The sequence below is a fragment of the Rhea americana genome, unplaced genomic scaffold (genome assembly GCF_003343005.1).
Source record: "Rhea americana isolate MKP2758 unplaced genomic scaffold, rheAme1 scaffold_0, whole genome shotgun sequence".
In the NCBI taxonomy this organism is placed as follows: Eukaryota; Metazoa; Chordata; class Aves; order Rheiformes; family Rheidae; genus Rhea; species Rhea americana.
Window position 1 is genome coordinate 5963242 of NW_028185037.1, and position 20262 is coordinate 5983503.

General features: G+C 37.4%; 2 protein-coding genes across 2 annotated transcripts in view; one reads left to right on the forward strand and one right to left on the reverse strand.

Moving 5' to 3' along the window:
* Positions 1 to 20262, forward strand: part of EMC2 (ER membrane protein complex subunit 2) — a 604202-nt gene that overhangs the window by 35792 nt on the left and 548148 nt on the right. The gene's annotated exons all lie outside the window — the stretch shown is intronic.
* Positions 1932 to 20262, reverse strand: part of LOC146601986 (carbonic anhydrase 2) — an 18721-nt gene continuing 390 nt past the window's right edge. The window contains exons 2-7 of the mRNA XM_085309059.1: positions 19648 to 19845; positions 8810 to 8928; positions 7216 to 7308; positions 6399 to 6461; positions 5228 to 5383; positions 1932 to 3064 (exon numbers count right to left, since the gene is read on the reverse strand). Of these exons, the coding sequence (XP_085165185.1) occupies positions 2945 to 3064; positions 5228 to 5383; positions 6399 to 6461; positions 7216 to 7308; positions 8810 to 8928; positions 19648 to 19845 (749 nt within the window). The 3' untranslated portion in view covers positions 1932 to 2944. The remainder of the gene's footprint in view (positions 3065 to 5227; positions 5384 to 6398; positions 6462 to 7215; positions 7309 to 8809; positions 8929 to 19647; positions 19846 to 20262) is intronic.

A 20262-nucleotide genomic window follows, 5' to 3' on the forward strand; every position in this document is an offset into this window, starting at 1 on the left:
TCAAAAATAACTAACAACTATGCTGCCCTCATTTTCAGTCTATGATTCTCCACCTTGACCTTGAGAAGCTACATTACCACCCTTGTAAGCAGCAGCTCTTGCAACAGCAGTTCGCTGTTACATCACCCATATTGACCTCAGTGAGTCATGGACCGGGGCCCATTCGTCCAAAGGGCATGTTCCACAGCCGTCTTTGTACACCTGCGCCTGAGCTACGACCTCTTCTGTTCCTCATCACCTCTTTGGGGTAGTTGCCTGTGAGTCTGTGGGAGGGCCCACGCTAGGAGGATTTTTAAATAAAATCACTGTTACCATTGTTAGTGTTTTGTCCGATGTATTAGAAGAGCTTTCTAGGGAGACTGGATTACCCGTCCACACTACGAAGATGTGTAATATAAAAGAGTGAACTAGTTACTGCATGGAGACATGGATTTCCAATTTTCTCCTTAATACCTAGGCTGGAGACAGATAGTGCTTGCCATAACATTTACAAGGCACCCAAGCTTTGATACTGGAATTCCAGTGGTGACCTGGGCATGGCTCAGGCCTGGCTTCAATTAATATTTGAGTATTAAATATGAAACATTTTAATTGCAGCAGTAGTTAGAACTTCACAGACATTCCCACGTTTTTACTGTAGCCTTTTGGCAGAATTTCACATTCTCTATCGTATAGTAGCCTGGATACTATTTAAGCAGCACTATCTCTTAGAAAGCCCTGTTACTTAGTAATCAGGATATCCTATTTGTCAAAATATAGGTTCAAATCCCTTAGGCAGGGGAGGGATTTGAAAATCCAATGCCCTAACATTTTTTAATACTGCCATAACTTGTAGTCTTTAAGAGGAAAACAGGGTTACAGCCTTTGGATATTAAGTGCTGGCATACACGTGCAATTCCAGGAAATAGCTTAGTGTTTGTGACTGGGAACAAGCATTCCCTGCAGTTTCAGCAAAAGGATGCTACCTGCTGAAATAAGTGCAACACAAGACCTTAAGTAGAGTATTTCTTCTTGGCTTGCTTCAGCAACTTCAGCCACAGTGTACTGGATCAATGATTCCCATTCTTAGAGATATAACCTGTCCTGCATTGTTTAGGGGACGTAAGTGCACAGCTCAGGCCTGTGGATCATATTTAAGCATCAGAAAGGTGTTCAAGCTATACAACATCAAGAACCTAAATTAGCCAGTGTAGTTGTTTTGGAAAGAGATAAGCAACTCCAGGGACTGGTTCAGGGAAGCTGAACAAATGACCTTTAGTGAAAGAAATTTTGATTTTGTTTTGTTTTTTTAAACGAAAGAAAAGCTTTTCAAAAGAGGCAGATGTGGCAGAATTTTCTAGAGATTTTTGGATGCAAAGGTCACCCTCAGATTGAGAGCGCTTCATTCTCATCTCACACTGCTCAAGATCCCAAGAGCTTCAAGACATAGCCTGCCAACTGATCTTTTATCAACTACAAAGTGATCCTTGATGTGGTAGGATCACATACATTCATGTGTCATCAATTAAATGCCTTAAAATTTAGGACTAAAATCTTAATCTCATATCAGAATCCAATCAGAAGAGGGATTAAAGATGACTTTTCTTATAACAGCCAGGAATCTGGGAAAGAGGACAGCCCTTTATTGGTTTGCTTGGATCCTGTGTATTTAGATCAGACATATATTTAGATATTGCATATGCATTCAGGAGAGCACAAGAAACCAGCTGATGTAGATCCAACAATGGAAGTTATTGGAAATAATTTCTCTGTTGAAAATTTTTCTGTTGAAATCATTCATAAAGATGCCTTACTGTGAGGATAAAAAACAAACTTTGGATACACAGTCTTGAAAGATTTGATCTTCTTGGAGAAACGGGGCACTTTGTTTTTGGGCTGTCACAGAAGGGCAGTGTTCAAGCAACCATTTTAAAGAAGCTCATTCTTCAGTATGATTTCATTCAACATTCTTGTGAATGTATTTTTTATTATGCAGTCAACTTGGACARTAATTTGTTGTAGTTGCTCAAAATTAGTACCTCCTTCTGCTGTCCACCAGAGAGATACTTACGGAAAATTCCCTAACATACCCTACAGGTTTGTATTCATCTTCAGTGTCATTGAAATTGATTCTCTGTATACTGTATGTTTATTAGTTATGTTTTAATGTACAAGGATATGAAAAKATCAATGACTCTTTTCTTTTCCTGAATTAAAGTAACAGCTTGGAAGCAAAAATGTAAGTATAGTTTTATTAGAGAATTTATCTAAAATACAGTATCATATTCTTTTTAAAATTAGAGCATATATTATTTCAATGAAAAGATACCTTGTATTATTTCTATGGTAATAACAAATTTGAAAGATAGTATTTAATTTAGGACTTTCCTATTAAATAAACCCACACTTCCAGTAAGACATAACTGAGGTTCTTGATAGCATGGGTAAAAATGTAAAACAATCTTAAAAATATTTACATGTCAGTTTCTTAAAATCTAAGAAATCTAATTCTCAATATCCACTTTGCTTTATTTATCTCAATTCACTTTTTTCCCTAAGTCATATCTATATTCTGTATTCCTGTGCTTTTGTCAAAGCTTCAAGTTAGTTATGTATACTATGCATGTGGATGAGGCTTCTTAAAATGGTTTATTCCACTGTCACCATATCCTCTCCCAAATAGCCATTACACCAGCATCAGTCAAGATAATAATCATCAAAACAYACACACAGCCCCCTCTTCCCACCCCACTCCCCACAACCTCCCATGATAAGAACCCCTTTTCCCATTCAGCCAAGAGCCTTTCACATTTCACCAGCTGGCATTTCAGAYGCAGAACAGAAGAAAATAATGGATCCAGGAGACCAGATGTTGCCAGGGCGCACATGGCAAAGGTTTGAATTGTGCTTAGCAGAGCAGGCTCCTCACAAACACACTCAATTTCTAACACACTCAGCACTCAGGTTAGTGGAATGAAGCTCTAACTTCTCTGCTCTTCAGAGGCTGACATGGGCGCCAGTTGTCCACCATGGGGCATACAGGCTCGTTTTCAGCACTGAAGCAAAGGCCACGGATTTTGCACATCTGTGGAAGAAAGCACAAACATCCTCAGTTGCATCATCCTGTTTCAATGGGACTATTCGAATTATTCACCTGAAGCCAGAGCCAGAGATTCATCTTAAAGTTTTGCCAGTGCTAATGGGCTAGAGACTGTATCACCAGCCATATGATGCACCATTCACAGCAGATTTCATCCACATGTACTGTTTCGGCTCTTTGAAGGCTGGACTTCTTTGGGCACTTGGTATTTTAAAATAAAATTGACCTGATCCTTGGAAGCAAATTAAAACTGCCAAATTCATTCAAGAGATCTTGATTTTTCTAGTGCTTGTTCCTAAAGCAAAATTGGCGTTTACAGAGTATAACATAATAAAACCATCATGATGTCTAAGGGGGTAGATGCAAAGCTAATAAAAAATGACTGTGCCAAAATAATAACCTGCTTCAAATGTGATCTCACACAGCCAACTGAAACTGCTGACAGAAATAAGAAGGAAGGATGCAGGCTTCTGCAACAGTCAGGGTACAAGACAGGCTCCTTTTTCCAGGGAGCACGGCCACAGGCCAGCTCAGGAGAGGCCAAACCYTCATGAAATGACTGGAACAAAGTTCAGAGCTTGACCTCTTCCAACAACTGCTGTGTCAGTATAGCACATGATAATGGGCTTGCTACATCCTGCTGTAATATCCAGCTTTCAGCTACCTTTAGAAGAGCAATTCAACTTAAATCCAGTGGCAACACTCCGCTTTATGGCTTCTTGTTCTGATCAGTTTTCGAATGAAAAGGYAAGCTGCCACATGCACTGTTTTGATCTCAAATTCATCTTTAAAATGTTGACTGTAATAGGGAGGGGTGTTGGGGGGGAAACAGCTAGTGCCTTCTACTACTTGTAGGTAGGTGGTGAAAGCAGCTGTAGTAGGAAAAACAATCCYGCTTTGGTGAATATGCTTCTGCCCTATTATAAAATTATATTTGTGTACCTTGGATTATCAATAACAATATCAATACTATAAAATAAATAAATGGTATCAATTTAAAGGCTTCCTTAAAAGTTGCAGTTTATTAATGGCAATTATTGCTACAAATTATGATTATTTCCAGTAGTTCTTCCTCTTCATTTATTCTACCTTTTATTACATTATGTCCCAGAACAGATCAGTTGCATTTTTTTTATATCAGCTGAATAGTCCCCCTAGAATTGTGTTAATACCATTGCTATTGMTAAAAGAGATTTAAGAGTTTGAAAGGTAAACTCGAAGCTGTCTAGGGTAAGTTTATATTTATAAGCTTTATATTCTATTTATAACTTCCAAGCACACAGATGCAGACTCAAGGATGGAATCTTGCCTCTACATAATTTCATTAATGGTTGAGAACAGAGCTAGGACTGAAAGTGATTTAGTCTGCAAGAGCTCTGWCCTACTAGGACAGTAGACTCTGCAAGCTGCAAATGGAAAGAGGAGGGTTTTTAGAYAGCAGACAGACTTCTGGAATCTGTAAGATTTCTCTCTTCCAACAACAGAATTTTGTTAGGGTTGTCACAATACTGTGTGGGATTTCCCAGTCTGTTCTTCTGGGCTGAATAGTCCTTGTACAACAAGTTCTGTGCATTCTGGAAATGCTGGAAGATGTGGTAGATCTACCAAACATCTACAAGTTGTGTGCTGCAGATGTAGAATAAATGCTCTTCAGTTGCTTGGTAAATCTAGTATTTTCAGGGTAAGTATATCCAGATAGGTGATTTGTGAATGTAGAGAAGAAAATCTGCTAGTGCTTAAAATACACGTTAGAATTACTGTATATGTGCAACACAAATGGTCTTTTCATGCATTCTACAAATTTCCTGTATTTTTAATACATGGCAGCTCCAGCCAAGAAGTCGTGTATCTGGAAATCCTTATTAAATTTTTTTTAAATCCTCGTATTTTTCCTGGACAATAGTCCAAACAGAGGGCAGCCTTACATGTTACAGGAAACTCTGCTTCTACACACAGAAGCACAAGTCTTGCCAAAAGAAGATCATCACTTCAGATATATATTTTGGACATGTGACGCTAGATAATAGCCTATGTAGCTCTGCAGTAACATAAGCTGCCATTCCAGAGAAAGATCACCCTGAGGGCTAAGCCAAAGCAATCAATGTGTTTCCAACATAAATCTATTGGCACTAACTATTGAAGGCCTACCTGCTCTGGACTGACAGTAATGGGCTCCTTCAGAACATGCCAGATCACACACTCATGCAGAGGAGGAGTGGTCAGTGAGCCAGGGTATGTCCAGTACTCTCTAGATGCAGGAAGCAATCCAGTAGGGTCAAAGTTTGTGAAGGAAGCTTGTTTCCCCTAYAATAAAAAAGGGAGTTGAGTTAAGGTCCCAGCTGGCATACATACACTTAGCTTGTAGTAGCAGTCTCTTCTGAGAGGTTCTGTGCTTGAAGAGAAGAACAGAAAAATGGAGTTTGGCAAACAGTGTTGGGCATCTCCTACAATACATCTGGGATTAAAGACTTTCAGTACATCATTTTTTATCTTACAGGGCTTTCAAGACCTTATTTTTTATTTTAAACCTTGAATTCACATCCTCTTCTCTTAGAGATATGACTTCCTTATGCAAACAATGCAATTGATTTCAGATGCTGTGTACACTGATCACATAGGAAATACAGAAACTGGGAGATCTGTGAGAGTGTCCACTGAAATAAATGGCAACAGCCATTGACCTCAAAATGAAGCCTGATGACAAAGATGGCAGCATAGTCTCATTCTTTACCATTCTTATCTGCATTTCTCATAAGCATGGGCCTTTACTCACTTAGAGGGTACTTAATTACTCAGTGAGTATTTTTAATTACTCATTACTCAACTCATTAAGATCACATATCATTGCACACAATATTTAAAATAGAGAAGCGTTTTTTTTTCCCCCTAAAGGTTCCATATCCTCTTCAAACTTCTCATCTGGACTCTCTCAGTAAAATAGCCAAAAGAGAGGTATGTCCAGAAGGAAATTTATCCCATAGGTGCATTTTGCCTCTCTCTTGCCACTGACAAGAAAGGGTGCATAGAAGAGTAGTTCATATCATCCTACTCTATAGGTTTAAAAGCAGCTGAAAGACAGATAAATGTAATCATAGAGATATAAAATGATCACAGTTTCTGAGTACTCCCTGTCCTCTACCATAACTTCATCTGAATTACTTTCACATTTAGGAGTACAACAGCATCAGTGCTGATGGCAGCAAGGTTTGTTTTACTCTCACAGATGTAACAGAATGGGAAGAAGTAAATGATCCATTTGCTGGAGAAGATGACACAATACAGTTGCAATTAGTGGCAATCAAAACAGACAATTTATTACCTTGGTTTGAATGGAGTTCAGAGCATCAACAACTTTCTGTATTTCAGGCTTAGCATTCCCTACCTGTAATATAAATCACATGAAAAGAAAGTAATCATTTACTCTCATAATATATTACAGTTCTTGAGGAAACATTTTACAGAACATTTTCACAGCACCCATTCCTTATGTAACAGGAGTACTATGGCAAAGGGACTGGAACTGGTGCTTTAAAAACATGCCAGCTGACAGTCAGCACAAATGGGTCAGCCAAGGACAGTGTACAGAATAAAGTTATTTTCATTTACAGTATATGGATTTACTTTTGGACTTGAGCTGTTCTTTTTTTGTAGAAGTTACCCTCCTAACAAAACACAGTGAGGCCAAACAGTGAACAGTGCTACAGCACAGTCACCTTCTTCAGCTACCTATGAAGATAATTCAACCAAGACAAATGTTTAACAATTACAGGAGAGGGAAATAGAGGTTTAGGCCTGTCGTACCTGCATATTCATACATATATAACCGTGTAGTTACACACATCATCTTTTACTAGAAAAGTTATGGTAGTACCATTGTCATGGTGGAGGCAAGTATACTGGGCAGCCAACAGGGCAGCCACACTGATGGAAGGCAATCATATGCCAATGGCAATAGGAAAATGTACAATTTTTGTATGTAGGGAAAGTCAAGAATTTGGAGGATCATCTAGCTTGCTATGGATTTCTACAGGATAGCATAACGCTGCCTTATTCTACACTTTAGGTTCTAAGGTCCCCCTGAACCACAGTGAGCATACTGGATTAATCCAAATAATACAAAAAAGGGTTTAACTAACCTTCATGAAAATGCCTACCACAGCCAAACCATCAGGATGCTTCACAGCTTCASTAAATTTACCATATTTTACATTCCAGTGAACAATATGGAGCTAGGAGCAAGAAAACAAAAAGAACTATAAAGAATATATTCCATCCATAATATTTTACAAATGAGAATGCAGGGAAGTCGTTTATTAAACATTAACAGCAGACGGTGTTTTACTGCTGAGATTTAAAAAGTTTTGTGTACTGTTAAGAATTTGTTGAATCATTCGTCTACTTTCAGGTTTCATTTATGCAAAGAGGTTTCTGTCATGCATTATATTTTACTTCTCACTCTTATTCCCAGATGAGTTTAAAATGCAAACTGTGGGCTGTATCCTCCCGCTTTTAGTCTGGTGAAACTCCTGTTATCTTCAGTATGAGCATTTCCTGCACACAGCCTGCAGGATTTTTATATAGTATTTTAACGCTATATATCCTGGAGTTCTTGTCAATACTGAAAGACGTATTTGTCCAATGTCAGGGAAATAATGTCAGACATTAACATCAGCCTCTATAGATCTGACCTACAATCTAGAGCGCTTTTAGAAAACAGTCCTGTCCTTTCCGGAAAAACCTTTGAAAAGAGTATGAAATGAATCACCAGGTTGTGTTCCCTTTCTTTTTGGTTCCCCTGTTATTTCTAATTACAATGAAAGTTCACCTGCTCTTGCTGTTCCCTCTCTTTTTATATGAAAAGAATTTGTACTATCGTGAGTATTTTCAAATCAAGTTAAGCAAGTAAKTATGGTACTGTGAGCAGACACAAGGTGATGGCAAGTTTCTTGGAAAAGATAAAAGATATCCTTATCTCATGAAAAAGCAGCRGAGCAGGTGAATTTGTAGGGCTATTTCTTCTATCTGTCAATGCAAATCACAGCTATGTTCAGTCAATGTGTGCATTTACTGCAAGGGTTAAAAAAGTCTGTCACTGCATCTAGTGCTAAATTTCTAAAGAGGTGACAGGGAAGGGTAGGATGCAATTCACTAAAGTCACTCCAATTTTGTACTAAGACTGTAAAGCAGTCTTAAGGAGTCTTAGGGATATCCAAAGTTATAAGGCTATTCAAAGAGGTCAGCCAAAGTGTCTTCACTTGGCTACTTGCCTTTTTCCTTGCTTCTTTGTCATCAAAAGATRAAAGGATCTACTGCAAAATATTTGTATTTTTTTATAAAGGTCTCTGATATCAAAAATTGAAGCCAGAAAAAAATGGGTGTGTAGGTACAAAGGTGCTGCAAGTCTATTTCTTCTTAATTTCCAGGAATTGGTGAGAAAGCAATGGAAAAACAGGGATAATTAGTGTGGGTTTTTGTGCTTCTGTAATTTCTTTGATATAATGTAACTGAAAAAAAAATTACAAGGAGTCCTATATTTCTACTCTGTGCTCATGGAAAAGGTAGTTCCCGAGGCAGCATTTTACCAAAGTCTTCTATGGTACTTCCCCCATTCCCGTCCCTAGCATCTGGCTCCATTAATATTTCTAGGGCTGCTGCAACGATGCTGGAAGATTAAAAGAAATAAAATATTAACACCGTACAGAAGAGTGAAGGAGGTAAAGCATGTCCTACCTCTGCATCATACTTCACACCATCCACCACGTGCTCAGACCCTTGGCCCTCACAGGATCCCCAGTGAATGTGAAACTGCACCAACCTATAGACTCCATCCAGCGCTCCACCTTGCAGCACTGCAAAGCAAAGATCCTGCATTAGCATCTCCCGCAGCCTTTGCTATCAAATCTCACTTCCAACTTAAATGCCCATCTCAAGTCTTCCAAGTGAATTACAGTTTATTTCTCTGCATGCTGCCATGCTGCTCCAGTTCATCTTCAATAGTACATTGCTGCGATAAGCAAAAATATATAACGGACATACGAAAATGTAAGTGCCTTTACAGTGGGCGTCTCATCAGCAATTTAACAGGCATGCTAATATTACAAGGTGACAAGGCTGTTAGGAAGAGCTGAAGATGTAACTTTTCTGTCACCAAATAAATAAGAAAAGCCAAGAAAAAGAACAGCCATTATGAGAGGCCTATATAGAGTTATTCTATGAAAGTACACTTGAAGATCAAGTCATCATTCACTTACTTATATACTCTGTCCCCTCATTTTAGGCACTTTATCCATTTAGGCCTTAATCCTGCAAATCGTATAGTGAACTGGATTGAGTAAAAAGCTTTYGGCTCCAGATTAAACCCAAGCACCTGCTACCCATGGGTTCCCGTAAGGCAAAGTGCTAGGCATGGCGTTAGACATGAAGAGACATGAATTTAAAATCTCTTGTCATACCCTTTACTCCTCAAGAATGAATGGTTCAAAAAATAGTGGTGAGTGGTAACATCTACAGAGACAGATTTTTGAAAACAATTTGCCAGTTTGCTTTGGAAAAGGGGCACTTACTTAGGCTCTCTGCTATTTGACATTATTCCTGCTATATGACTGATGTAACTGGAGTGCCCAACCACACTTTCAATTACTCAAGAGTGAGCTCCCTTGAGCTCCCTTATTCCACTTCCTAGTTTTAACCTTGCGCTTAAACTGAGAGCAATTAGACCATTATGATATGCAGGATCAAGACCTAATACTGCAAAATGCTCAGGGCACAGACAATGTCTTCTCCAGTGCAGCATAAAGCACAGAAAAATGACAAATAATCATGTTAAAACAAGCTCTTTATCCAAATTATTAGAGCAAGGTTTCACACTGGGTTTTTTTGTTTGTATGTTTTGGTTGAGCATGTCAAATTCATAATTAAATCTTTGTTTAGGGTGTTAATATTTGAAAAATAAAGATATTTTTAACACGTAATTTGAAGTGTTACACATTTTAGAGACCAATCTCTCCCTCTCTCTCTCCCCATATATATAAATATATATATGTATATATATATATGTATGTATGTATGTATTAAAGTGACAGAAGAGTATTGACAACAGATATTACATGTAAGTGTGTTCAGGGTATATGCCATAAACAAAACGTTTCTGTGGAGTAAAGATGCTTTCCTCCCAGTCTGCAAATACTGTAGACACGTAACTATCACAGTACATGCATGTGTGAAAATGTAAATCAAGTGCAGATAGGAAAAGCTCACTATTTGTGCAGGTTTGAATAACTCTGATTATTTGCAAGCATGTACAACAATAGCCATAGATACTTGGCAATGGAAGGAACTCAAAGTGGCCAGAAGGATTTGGCTAAAACATTGAAATATACGAAAATTTAATGCAAGATATATAAAACACATTAGTTTTCCATCGTTGTGCCTTATACATGCAAAATTTGGGTTTGGCGGACAAATTTAGCATTTGCCTGTGTTTCCTTCTTTGGCAAATAAAATTAGAATTAGAGGTCTCCCAACATGCATTTCTCTTTGAAAAATATGAATATATGCTATACTATAGTCTTTGCAATTGCAGATACCAACATGGAACAGACCAAGACTTAACCTACCTATTGCCAAGCTATATAATGTCAAGAAGAATGGTTGTTTAAAGTAATTAAATAGGCACTTATTTTATTGTATTTTCTTATTTCTATATGTACAATATGCCCAAGAAGCATAGCTGTTTCAAGCACAGCACTACAAATGAGAATAATTCTTTTTTTTATATAATGGCTACTGCAAATGTGTATTGGTTTCTTTTTAAAATGAAATAATTGGTTGCTATATCTTTACAGGTGCAAAATAGTCTACACAATATCATGTTTCATTTTAAAATGATGCCATTGAGTTTTAATGTTACACTTTCCGTTCCTTTGGCTAATGGACTAGCTGTTTGTTGCAGATATAAAAGGATTGAGGTTTTACCGTCCCTGAACCTCAGAAGGCACTAGCGTAGCACATGTTAATCTGCCATTATTAATCAATGGAAAGCATGCTGAAAAGCAGAACCATGCAATCTTCTTAAATACATTTGCAGTGCTATTTCTACACAAAGTTTGCTATACTTTTATAATATTTAAAAAACGCACAAAAGTCTCTTTGCAGTTTTTGCTTACTTTTCTCATTCTGTGGTTCTCAAATCCAGCACTATTTTATTTTGACTCACAGCAGAGCATTCAAAGGAAGTAATAATTAGATTAGTGTGAATGAATATAAATTCAGCAGGCTTAATTACACAAYAGCCCTTCTTGTGCTAGCTGACATTGAGTAGTTATTATTTTTTGCTAATACTTCTCAGCTGTTTCAAAGAAGTAAAGGTTAAAATTAAACTTAAAAGGCAAAGCAGAAACGTTGGAGCCTCAGTTTTCCCAGAAGAAGTTCCTTTAACCATGAATAAAGGCTACGAGCTTTTGGAAAGTAACAAGTCCTTGAGAATCAGAGCAACATTTGCAATGGGAACCTCCTTGTCCCTGCCCGTGTCACCCACACATCCATTCAGCCTCCATTAAAGACAGAAGTCCAGCCTTTCCATCCCGTTTTGGAGGGATGAGGAAATTCTGATCCTTATTTGAGCACCTCAGAATTAGCTCCCTTCCTTTTGGAACTAGGATTACTAAAAAACACCCTGGAAATGAGCAGGTAGCTGTGCTCCCTCTTCTTACACAGCACCGTTGCAGAAAGCCTCCTGAGACAGCCAGGCAGTTTGGGGCGAGGGCACCTCCTCCCCGTCACACAGGAGCCCGCAGCCCCCCGGCACCACAGCGCGAACCGTCTACTGCAGCTAACTGCGTGCAGAGCAAAGACAGCACCAGCCAACGTGAAAAACACGTTCTTTCCTTACGAGTCTTCCTTTTCAACAGAATCCTCTTTTTCAACAAAAATCTACGTCAGTAACCTAGTCTTCATAGGGATGTAACAGTCCAAGCAGTGACAGTTTGAAAGTGTAACTTTCCTTCTATTTCACAGTTCCGTGTAATATTACAATGAGATAAATTTGGGCCTAATTTGCTTACATTTAAAGATAGTCACTGGGTTTTCAGCTTACTGCCATTTACTGAAGTAATTGCATTACTAACATCCAGCAATTACACTGCACTGTTATGATCCCAAAACATTTTCTAAATTAGGTGAACATCAGTATTAGCAGAGCTAATTTGGAAAGGCAAATGATCGCATGAACTGTTCCATTAACATCTGTGGGGTTTCTTGGATAAAGAAGGTGAACTATATTTGTCTCCATTTACACTTTCTTAGCATATTTGGCAATGGATAGAAATCAAAACGGCATTTTGTTGCATCTCGGATAGCTGTTTACTGAGGCACATCACTTCACTGTTCTATTAAAAGGCAAGTCACTGGGCAGTTACCTTTCCCTTGCAGAACAGAAACAGCTTTGAAAAATATACTGTCGATCATTTTGTATTATTTTTAGGCAGCAGCAGCATCTGCATGTGTGGAGTTTTGCAGGAATACTGTGGAATTACTGTTATTATAGTTACCTCCTATGTATGTTGGATGTTCTCTCTATATAGAGCAGGGGACTAATGTATTCATCAAGGCAATAAACTTCTCAAAGGAGTGAACCAAATGGATAAACTACAAGACTGTTTCATGAGTTAGAATGAATTACGCCCTGTAATAAAAACTAGTGTGATAAGAAAAATGCTAAAATTTGTCATTCTGAGAATAAACAGAATGAGAAAATGTTCTTCAAATGGAAATCATTGACAACAGAGCTCCTTCTAATAGATGAAACGAGGCATCGACTACAGCGTGACAAATGTCTGCAGTTCAGAACTTATGAAATTTAGTTGAAGTTCAGTTACCTCTAAACAAAACCCTAACAGCAGAACAATTCTGTTGTCCACTGTTGAGGACAGTCCTTTTGCACACACTCTGCTTATTCATGTATATGCACAGTACATACACTAGTGTTAATGCTGTGCAGACATCTACATGACAGAAAAAAGATTTTGAGGAGAGAAAGTAAATAAGCATTACTTGAAAAAAAATGTTAAGCATCATGCACTATTAATGGCACAAGAAGGGCTCTTATGAGTATGCTCAGGGATTAGCCTTGTGTTCTTATGCAAGGATGGGCTTCCCCATCTGACAGACTGGAGAGTTCAGTCAGGGTGAGCTGTCATTTCTGTGAAGCATAGAGTACAGAACATCAGGTTTTGGGAAATGTTTCCTTCCTTATGTTATCTCTTTCAAACATTCCTCTGAGGACACTATATCATGATAAACAGGAGAGTAAGATAGGACCTAAGAGTCTGACTGTAGGGATCATACTTGTAGAAAACGTCCATAATGTGTTTCACAAAGTGAAAAACTATGTAATTGGTATCTCTTAAGGGGAGGAGGGAAAAAAAAAAAAAAAAAAAAAACTACTCTGACCTTGCTAGAGGGTTAGCCTGATAAATCACCAAGGATGTTCCAGAGAGATAGGCCAGAATGAAATATCTGTCAAACGTAACAGCCCGCATACGTGTGCTTTGGCAGCTGGTCCGTGATTCTGGCTCACTCCACTTGAACTATTTGATACAGATTGGGTATCAGTCAGAGGGACTGACTTGCTTATGGACACCAAGTTATTTAGGTTCTTGACCTTCCTTCTCAATCCTTCACACGATATGTAAAAGTCCTTTGTACCCTATGATTCACATAAGTATACATGTGAGAATGTTTGTGGCAAATCTGAGTGTAAATGTGTGTTTGTAGGCATCTAAATGTTTGTGAATATGTACCTGTATGAATGTAAGCATCCACTGACCACTTACAGTGCATTAAGGAATAATGGCAAGTGAAGTTGCTTTTTGTATATTAAGAGCAGGCAGAGTGCATTTTACTCAAACTATTTACAAATACAGCTTATGAATATTAAACAAACATGAAAAATACATCAAGTTATAAACAATTTGTTCACATAATGATGTARATTGGGAAGTATTGCTTCTAAAACAGAAAGGGAACTATTCAGTATTCATTTAAATCAACTACTCCCTGATACCAGTGCAATTTTATTCTCATGTAGTCTCTTAATGGGAGACTGTGGGTTATAAGGTCCTGTAGGACTCCCTGATAAGCCTTCAATCCTAACACATTTCACCCTGTATGAGACACCAATGACTTGGTAAATACCAAGCTGGAAGCATTAAGATTCTTTTAATCGTAACAATATGTCATTGGCTTCACTCTTGGTGGTGAAAACCATGATCTTAATTGCAGCAACTGCTCACAGCATTGGAAATTGTAGTGGACATGGTGCTCAGATTGCTCTGAGATCTAACAGAAGATGTACAAACTCAAGGAAGGTAAGAGGTGTGTAGCTTTAAGTACACACAAGTCCCTCATGCTTGTAAGTAAACGAACAAACATCTCTGTTGAGGAAAAAATGTCAATAGAGTAGCCACAGTGATGCCTGGCACATAACTTCATTACATTTTAAAAAWAAACTTTTCCTTAACTTAAATGGCCCTTTGCTGACAACTGTTGACTAGTTTCTCCTAGTTTTGTACTAAGTATCTCTAGAATAGGAACTTGAATGAAGGAGTAGAGGTCACTATCACCATGTTTTCTGTATGTACAATCCAAGTCAAATATCTGCTTGGAATCAGTATGTTGTGAAAAAAAGAAAGAAAAAGTTGCTGCTGAAAGTGAAGGGGGTTTCCTTTGTAAGGAAAAAGCTATGTAAAGAAATGAAGGCCTGAATCATGTTGGACTAATCTCARGCTCTGTCGTCTTCCTTCTCAGTTCCTTGAAGCGTTAAACTCAAGTCCTCTGCTCACTTAGGCTTTGCAGCTTCTAGTGATATCAGTTCCACAAAGAAATTACTGAACATGATCACACACCTTCTGGGACCTCYGACTTTCTAGTCAATCAGTTGATCGCAAAACAAGCAATGCTACTGCACCAACTGTTGGATAACCAATATAACAAAATATATTGCTCTGTTTACAGTGAATCATACTTAAAGAAAGATGTTTGCATAGTGCCTTTCCATTAATATTTACCATTGCAGAAAGAATCAGGTGAAAAAATATTTGATTACAATTGTTGAAAGTCTCCTAACTGGTGCTAGTGCCAAGATCAATCCAGTATTTTGATTACCCAATGTCTACTTATAATTTTAATGTTCCACTAATGTCAGATTTACTTTAGACTCTATCCTGGATTTCAACACTATCTCTAGCTCAGCAGCCATGGAAGAAAAGGATACAATTAAGAGACTCAGCCACAAGGAGGAATTACTAGTATATTTATTTARTAATGGCTTCAGAGGTTTACATTATAAATTACAATTCACTCCCGTTAGCCTACAGCTAAAATATGATATTTTAATATTCTCATTTTAAATGAATTGCTGATTTACTTTTTATAAGCCCAGTAAATATATGATCAGAAAACACAGAATACAGTGCTTACTGCTGTGAACATTTCCCAGTTGAATTTTAGGCCCCATTTAGGCTGTCCTGAGCTAAGTCACTTCYTATAGTTTTTCAGATCTGATAAGCTGCTGTTTACTTCTACCTTTTAAAGTGAGTGAAAGTATAAATATTTCCTTGTGGCAGACTTCAACATAAGATGTCTAACATGACTAAGTAGTTACCCTTAATGAGATACAAATCTCATATTTATTAWAAAGTTCCTATAATAAGGTGCATTTATTATATAGTTCAGTGGTTATTTCTGAATGTATCATTTGCTTCACTCATTTGTGGAAGAGTCAGGCCCCAGGACACAAGAATGAATAAAACTACAAATTCAAGTTTATCCCAAGTGACACTTCTATCGTATAGATTTTTTGTCCTTTTTTAAGGACAAAAGATGGATATTTTAAATATTAATGTCTATAAATATTTAGATTTTCACTATTATTAAAAGACATTGGACATGAGAATTTAACAAGGAATCACAAGAGATAAAGTAGATGCAGAGAAACTAAATAATAATTCACTTTCTACAAATAGGTCTAAGAAAGCATTCCAAAAAAAAAAGGGAAAAAAAACTAGAAGATTGCTGTTTACCTAGGAGGAAATCATGGAATTTCAACAAATAAAAGGTCATGAAAAATTTATTAGTGTTTCTTTCCTTACATCATTGCTACCATATAGCAGCTGTGGAACACAAAGAAAACACACTTCAGGAATTGMCTTAGTCTCTGAGGTATATTCTGACATATAAGAGCTGTCACATAACCCATGAAATTCAAAGATCATACTATGAGAACAAGATTTGGGAGTCACTGCTGAGGAAGAGGGGTTTTAAGGGTTACACTCAGTATTTTGTAACTTTTAAGTAGATCTAAAAAATTAACAAGAATGAAAAACAAAGTTAAGTTCTAAAGCTATCATAAATATTTTCATATCCTTTCACTTTTGAAGCAACATTGTAAGACAAAATCGTATAGGTTATAGGACATAGCTAGGATAATTATAACTTGAAGTGACATTTATGTTTATAAAGCTCCACCTTGCCTATAAAGTTCCACCTATTAGTATAGAGATATTTTAAAAGGACAGAGAAGAAGATATTTTCTTCTGTGAAAATACATTAGTCAAATCTTTATGTTCAAAAAGTTCATTTTTATTTTACAATTTTATTTTACAACAATGCTAAAGAATGTAGAATAAAGAATATAGATATTATTTTAAGAAATATTTTTTTCTCTTAGATTTTTAGTTTCTCACTGATACAAGCAGAAGTTAAAGGCCACATATTCCTGTGTGCATACACATCATATAGCAAATATATACTCCTTAATTTGGGATGGGAAATATTTTATCTCAAAATTTTGAATATTCTGATATCTACTTATTGTTATTTTTGATCAATGGTATTCACATTATTTTCTGAATCAAAGAAATAAGCAACAGTGACTTTCAGAGAGTTTTATCCAATTACATTTTAGCTTTTATACTTTTTTTACTATACTATTACAACCTGTAATTTTTATTATAAGAACTCATTTTATAAAATGCTAAGAGCAGGAGTCTTCAAACAGACATTAATACTCAAAACTGTAGCCCAGTTGACTTCAGTGTCATCACATATGTGCCTGAAGATTCTTAATGAATGGATCTACTGCTTTGTGTAGAATTACTCATGTGTTCAAGATTATTCAYGAACAATGATCTCATTACTTCATTTTGTGCCTCCTGCCACAGATAATTCATTTCTGTTTATGGGACAGCTCACAGGAGCAAGTACTGTGCTTGCCTTGGGAAGTATTTACAGGATTTTGTTTGATTGTTTTCTATAAAACATAATAGAATATCACATAAATTCATATAGTTTCTCCCTATGACTGTTACATGCTATCTAACCATAATTTGGCAGATACATTATACTGTAGTACCACAGTTCTGTAAAAAATAAGTGAATCAAGCACAGTCAAGTCAAGGACAGCTTTATTTCATGCAGTGAAAGTAGGTTACCTAGTTAAATGCAGACAAATGAAGCCATTAAGTGTGCTGCCAGGTAGATTTTATGCACTGTGATTTTCAATAGGAAGTAACACACTGAAGAATCTATCCTTATGATTCAGAGATCTCTAATGCTTTTTTTTTCATTTAATATTAATCTGCCCCCGATGCACCAATAGAGCTACTGTGAGCACTTCTACTTGCATCGCCTATCCTCCCACTCTGAGAGCTGTGTCTCTGCGTAGCTGTCAGAGGATCCCTGTCACAGATGTTCTAGTTCTGCATTGACTTTTCTCATAAGGAGCATTCTTCCTATAGACATTTCTTTAGATTACTGTATGTTCCTGCAGTTTTTTTTCCTCCAAAGTTACGAGATACCTCTTTCCAAACATATGCACGCATCAGGTTGGTCCTAATTTTCATCTGTGCTGAATACCTTTGCTCCCATGAGAACAGAAATTGTACATAACACCATCAGAAATCAAGACCAAGGATCAGAGCCTGCAATRGTTTTGTTAATAATGTAAGGACCTGAAACAGTTTCCTTTGGGTTCAATGACAGCTGACTCGCATACATCTGGTGAAAACAAATCCATTTCTTCTATACTTTGAATCATTTACCTTATTCCTCATGCCATTGTCAAAATTCACATGCTTTAATTTCATCTCCTCAGTGCTTCAGAAAAATAAGCACTATGAAATCAGAATACCTTTTTCCTTTTTTTCCAACTATACAGCTATTTATGTGGATGCTTTGTATAAATTGTATATACATATCTATGCACATCTATACAACTGTGAACCACTTAGCTGACCATTTAAAATTGTTCAGTATAAAGGTCATTAGTAAAAAACAACATCAAATTCTTACTGTGATGCTGAATATGCTGCTGTTACAATTATATTGCTTGTATTTTCAAAACAAATAAGATTTTTGTAGAACAAGATTTTGTTTGGTTAATTTGTTTTCAGCACCATTCCCTAAATGACATTGCCAAGAAAAGCTCAGGAAAAATAGGGCACTTGCTCAAGCAAGTTAAATCAGGCAGTGTCTAGAGAAAGCAGCGACTGTGTCTACAATGCAATTGTTCTTGCTTTCTAAATTAAAAATAGAGGCACATTTATTGTAGCAGGGTGATGATTTTTGCAAATTTAGGCAGCTGAGAAACTACAGTTAAAGACTGAGCCTATAAAACCTTTATTCTGACTGGCCTTGACGCACATCATTTGTCCCATCACTGCAATCGTTCCTCTCAGTAATGATTATTAAGAGATTTGCAGGATTTGGTACTTAATTTGACTGTAGTTTACAATCAATAGTAAGATACTGTAGAATGGATGTCTATTAGCAAACTTGGTAGGAATGTGTCAGATATAGTCCTATCTTTATTGAGAAAACTCAGAGTCAAGAAATGTCAGGGATTATGCTTCTTTAAATTACCTAAGAGCAAAGCAGTATTTTCCAATCATTCTTCTGTTCCTGTACTAAAGTTGAAAGCATGTCACATTTTGAGGCTTACGGGCATCAGAAATATGAAATAATTTTTGATAACCAAAGAAACTATCTCTGAACTATAYCCATTCCAAATTAAGTTTAATCTTTTGCTGTTCTAAGGCCAATTCCTATAATGTATTTTGTCTCTTTTTTTTAACCATTTGGCATATAGCTTATAGAGAGTTACAATATTTTACAATGCCTAAAGTCATTCTTGTCAAATTATGTTACTTTTTTTATCTCACACATCTGAGTCCTGATCCAAATCCCTTTGATTTAAACCAAAAGATACCAATTCGCTTCTCTRGCATTTGGAGCTGGATAGCTCAAAATTGCCCAGATAGGCTCAGTCTTCTTCTAAGAGGAGCTCAGTTTTCTGAGCAGGAGCAGTGTGTGATGCTGATTCCCGAAGGGTTGAATCCTGTCTGACCTTACTGAAGCCAAAACACTAGTCTTCAAAGAAGTCCAAAAGCTTCACTAAATATTTTGTAGAGTATATTAGTAGTAACATTAGTATACTAGTATCATTTTTCCCAATCCCTACCCTGCAAAGTCAAATCTAGCATCAAAGGGAAGACACGAAGATGAGGTCTCACCTGACTTGTCAGAAGAATCATCAAACTCCACGTTGAATGAGTGCCCATTGTTGACTATGCTTCTAGCTGTGGAGGCATCATAACTGAAGCYGAGAGGCTTCAGAGAGGGGTCGTACTTGGCAGACTTGGTCTTAATTTCAATGGGGGACTGGCGTTCTCCATGGGCAATGGGGAAGTTCTCGTGCCAATGCGCAGGTCCTGCAAGGCAGTATAAAGCAGCTCAGCAGGAAAAGACATAAAGCTCAGGAGATATAAATGTTAGCCCTTGCCCCAGAAACCTTAATGCTTTAAATGCATGAATGAAGATTTAACATTAGCATCAATGTTTAATAATGCACTACCAGTATGGGCTCTCAGAGCTGGCAGCGCAGCCAGCTGAAATCCCATTCAGGGGCTAAGGCTCTGAGCATTAGGGGTTCAGGCTGATGTATTGCCGGGAGGGGGGGGGAGGGTATCCTTCTAGAGTCCATCCCATCGGGCTGAAGTGGAGCCCTTTCCTCCCCTCTTCCTTGTGTTGTTACAGAAGGAATGACACGAGGAAACGAGAAGATGCTTCAGGCAGATTGCGAGGCGCACTTGGCTCGGTGCTCAAACACAGGTGGCATCTCAAGGTTA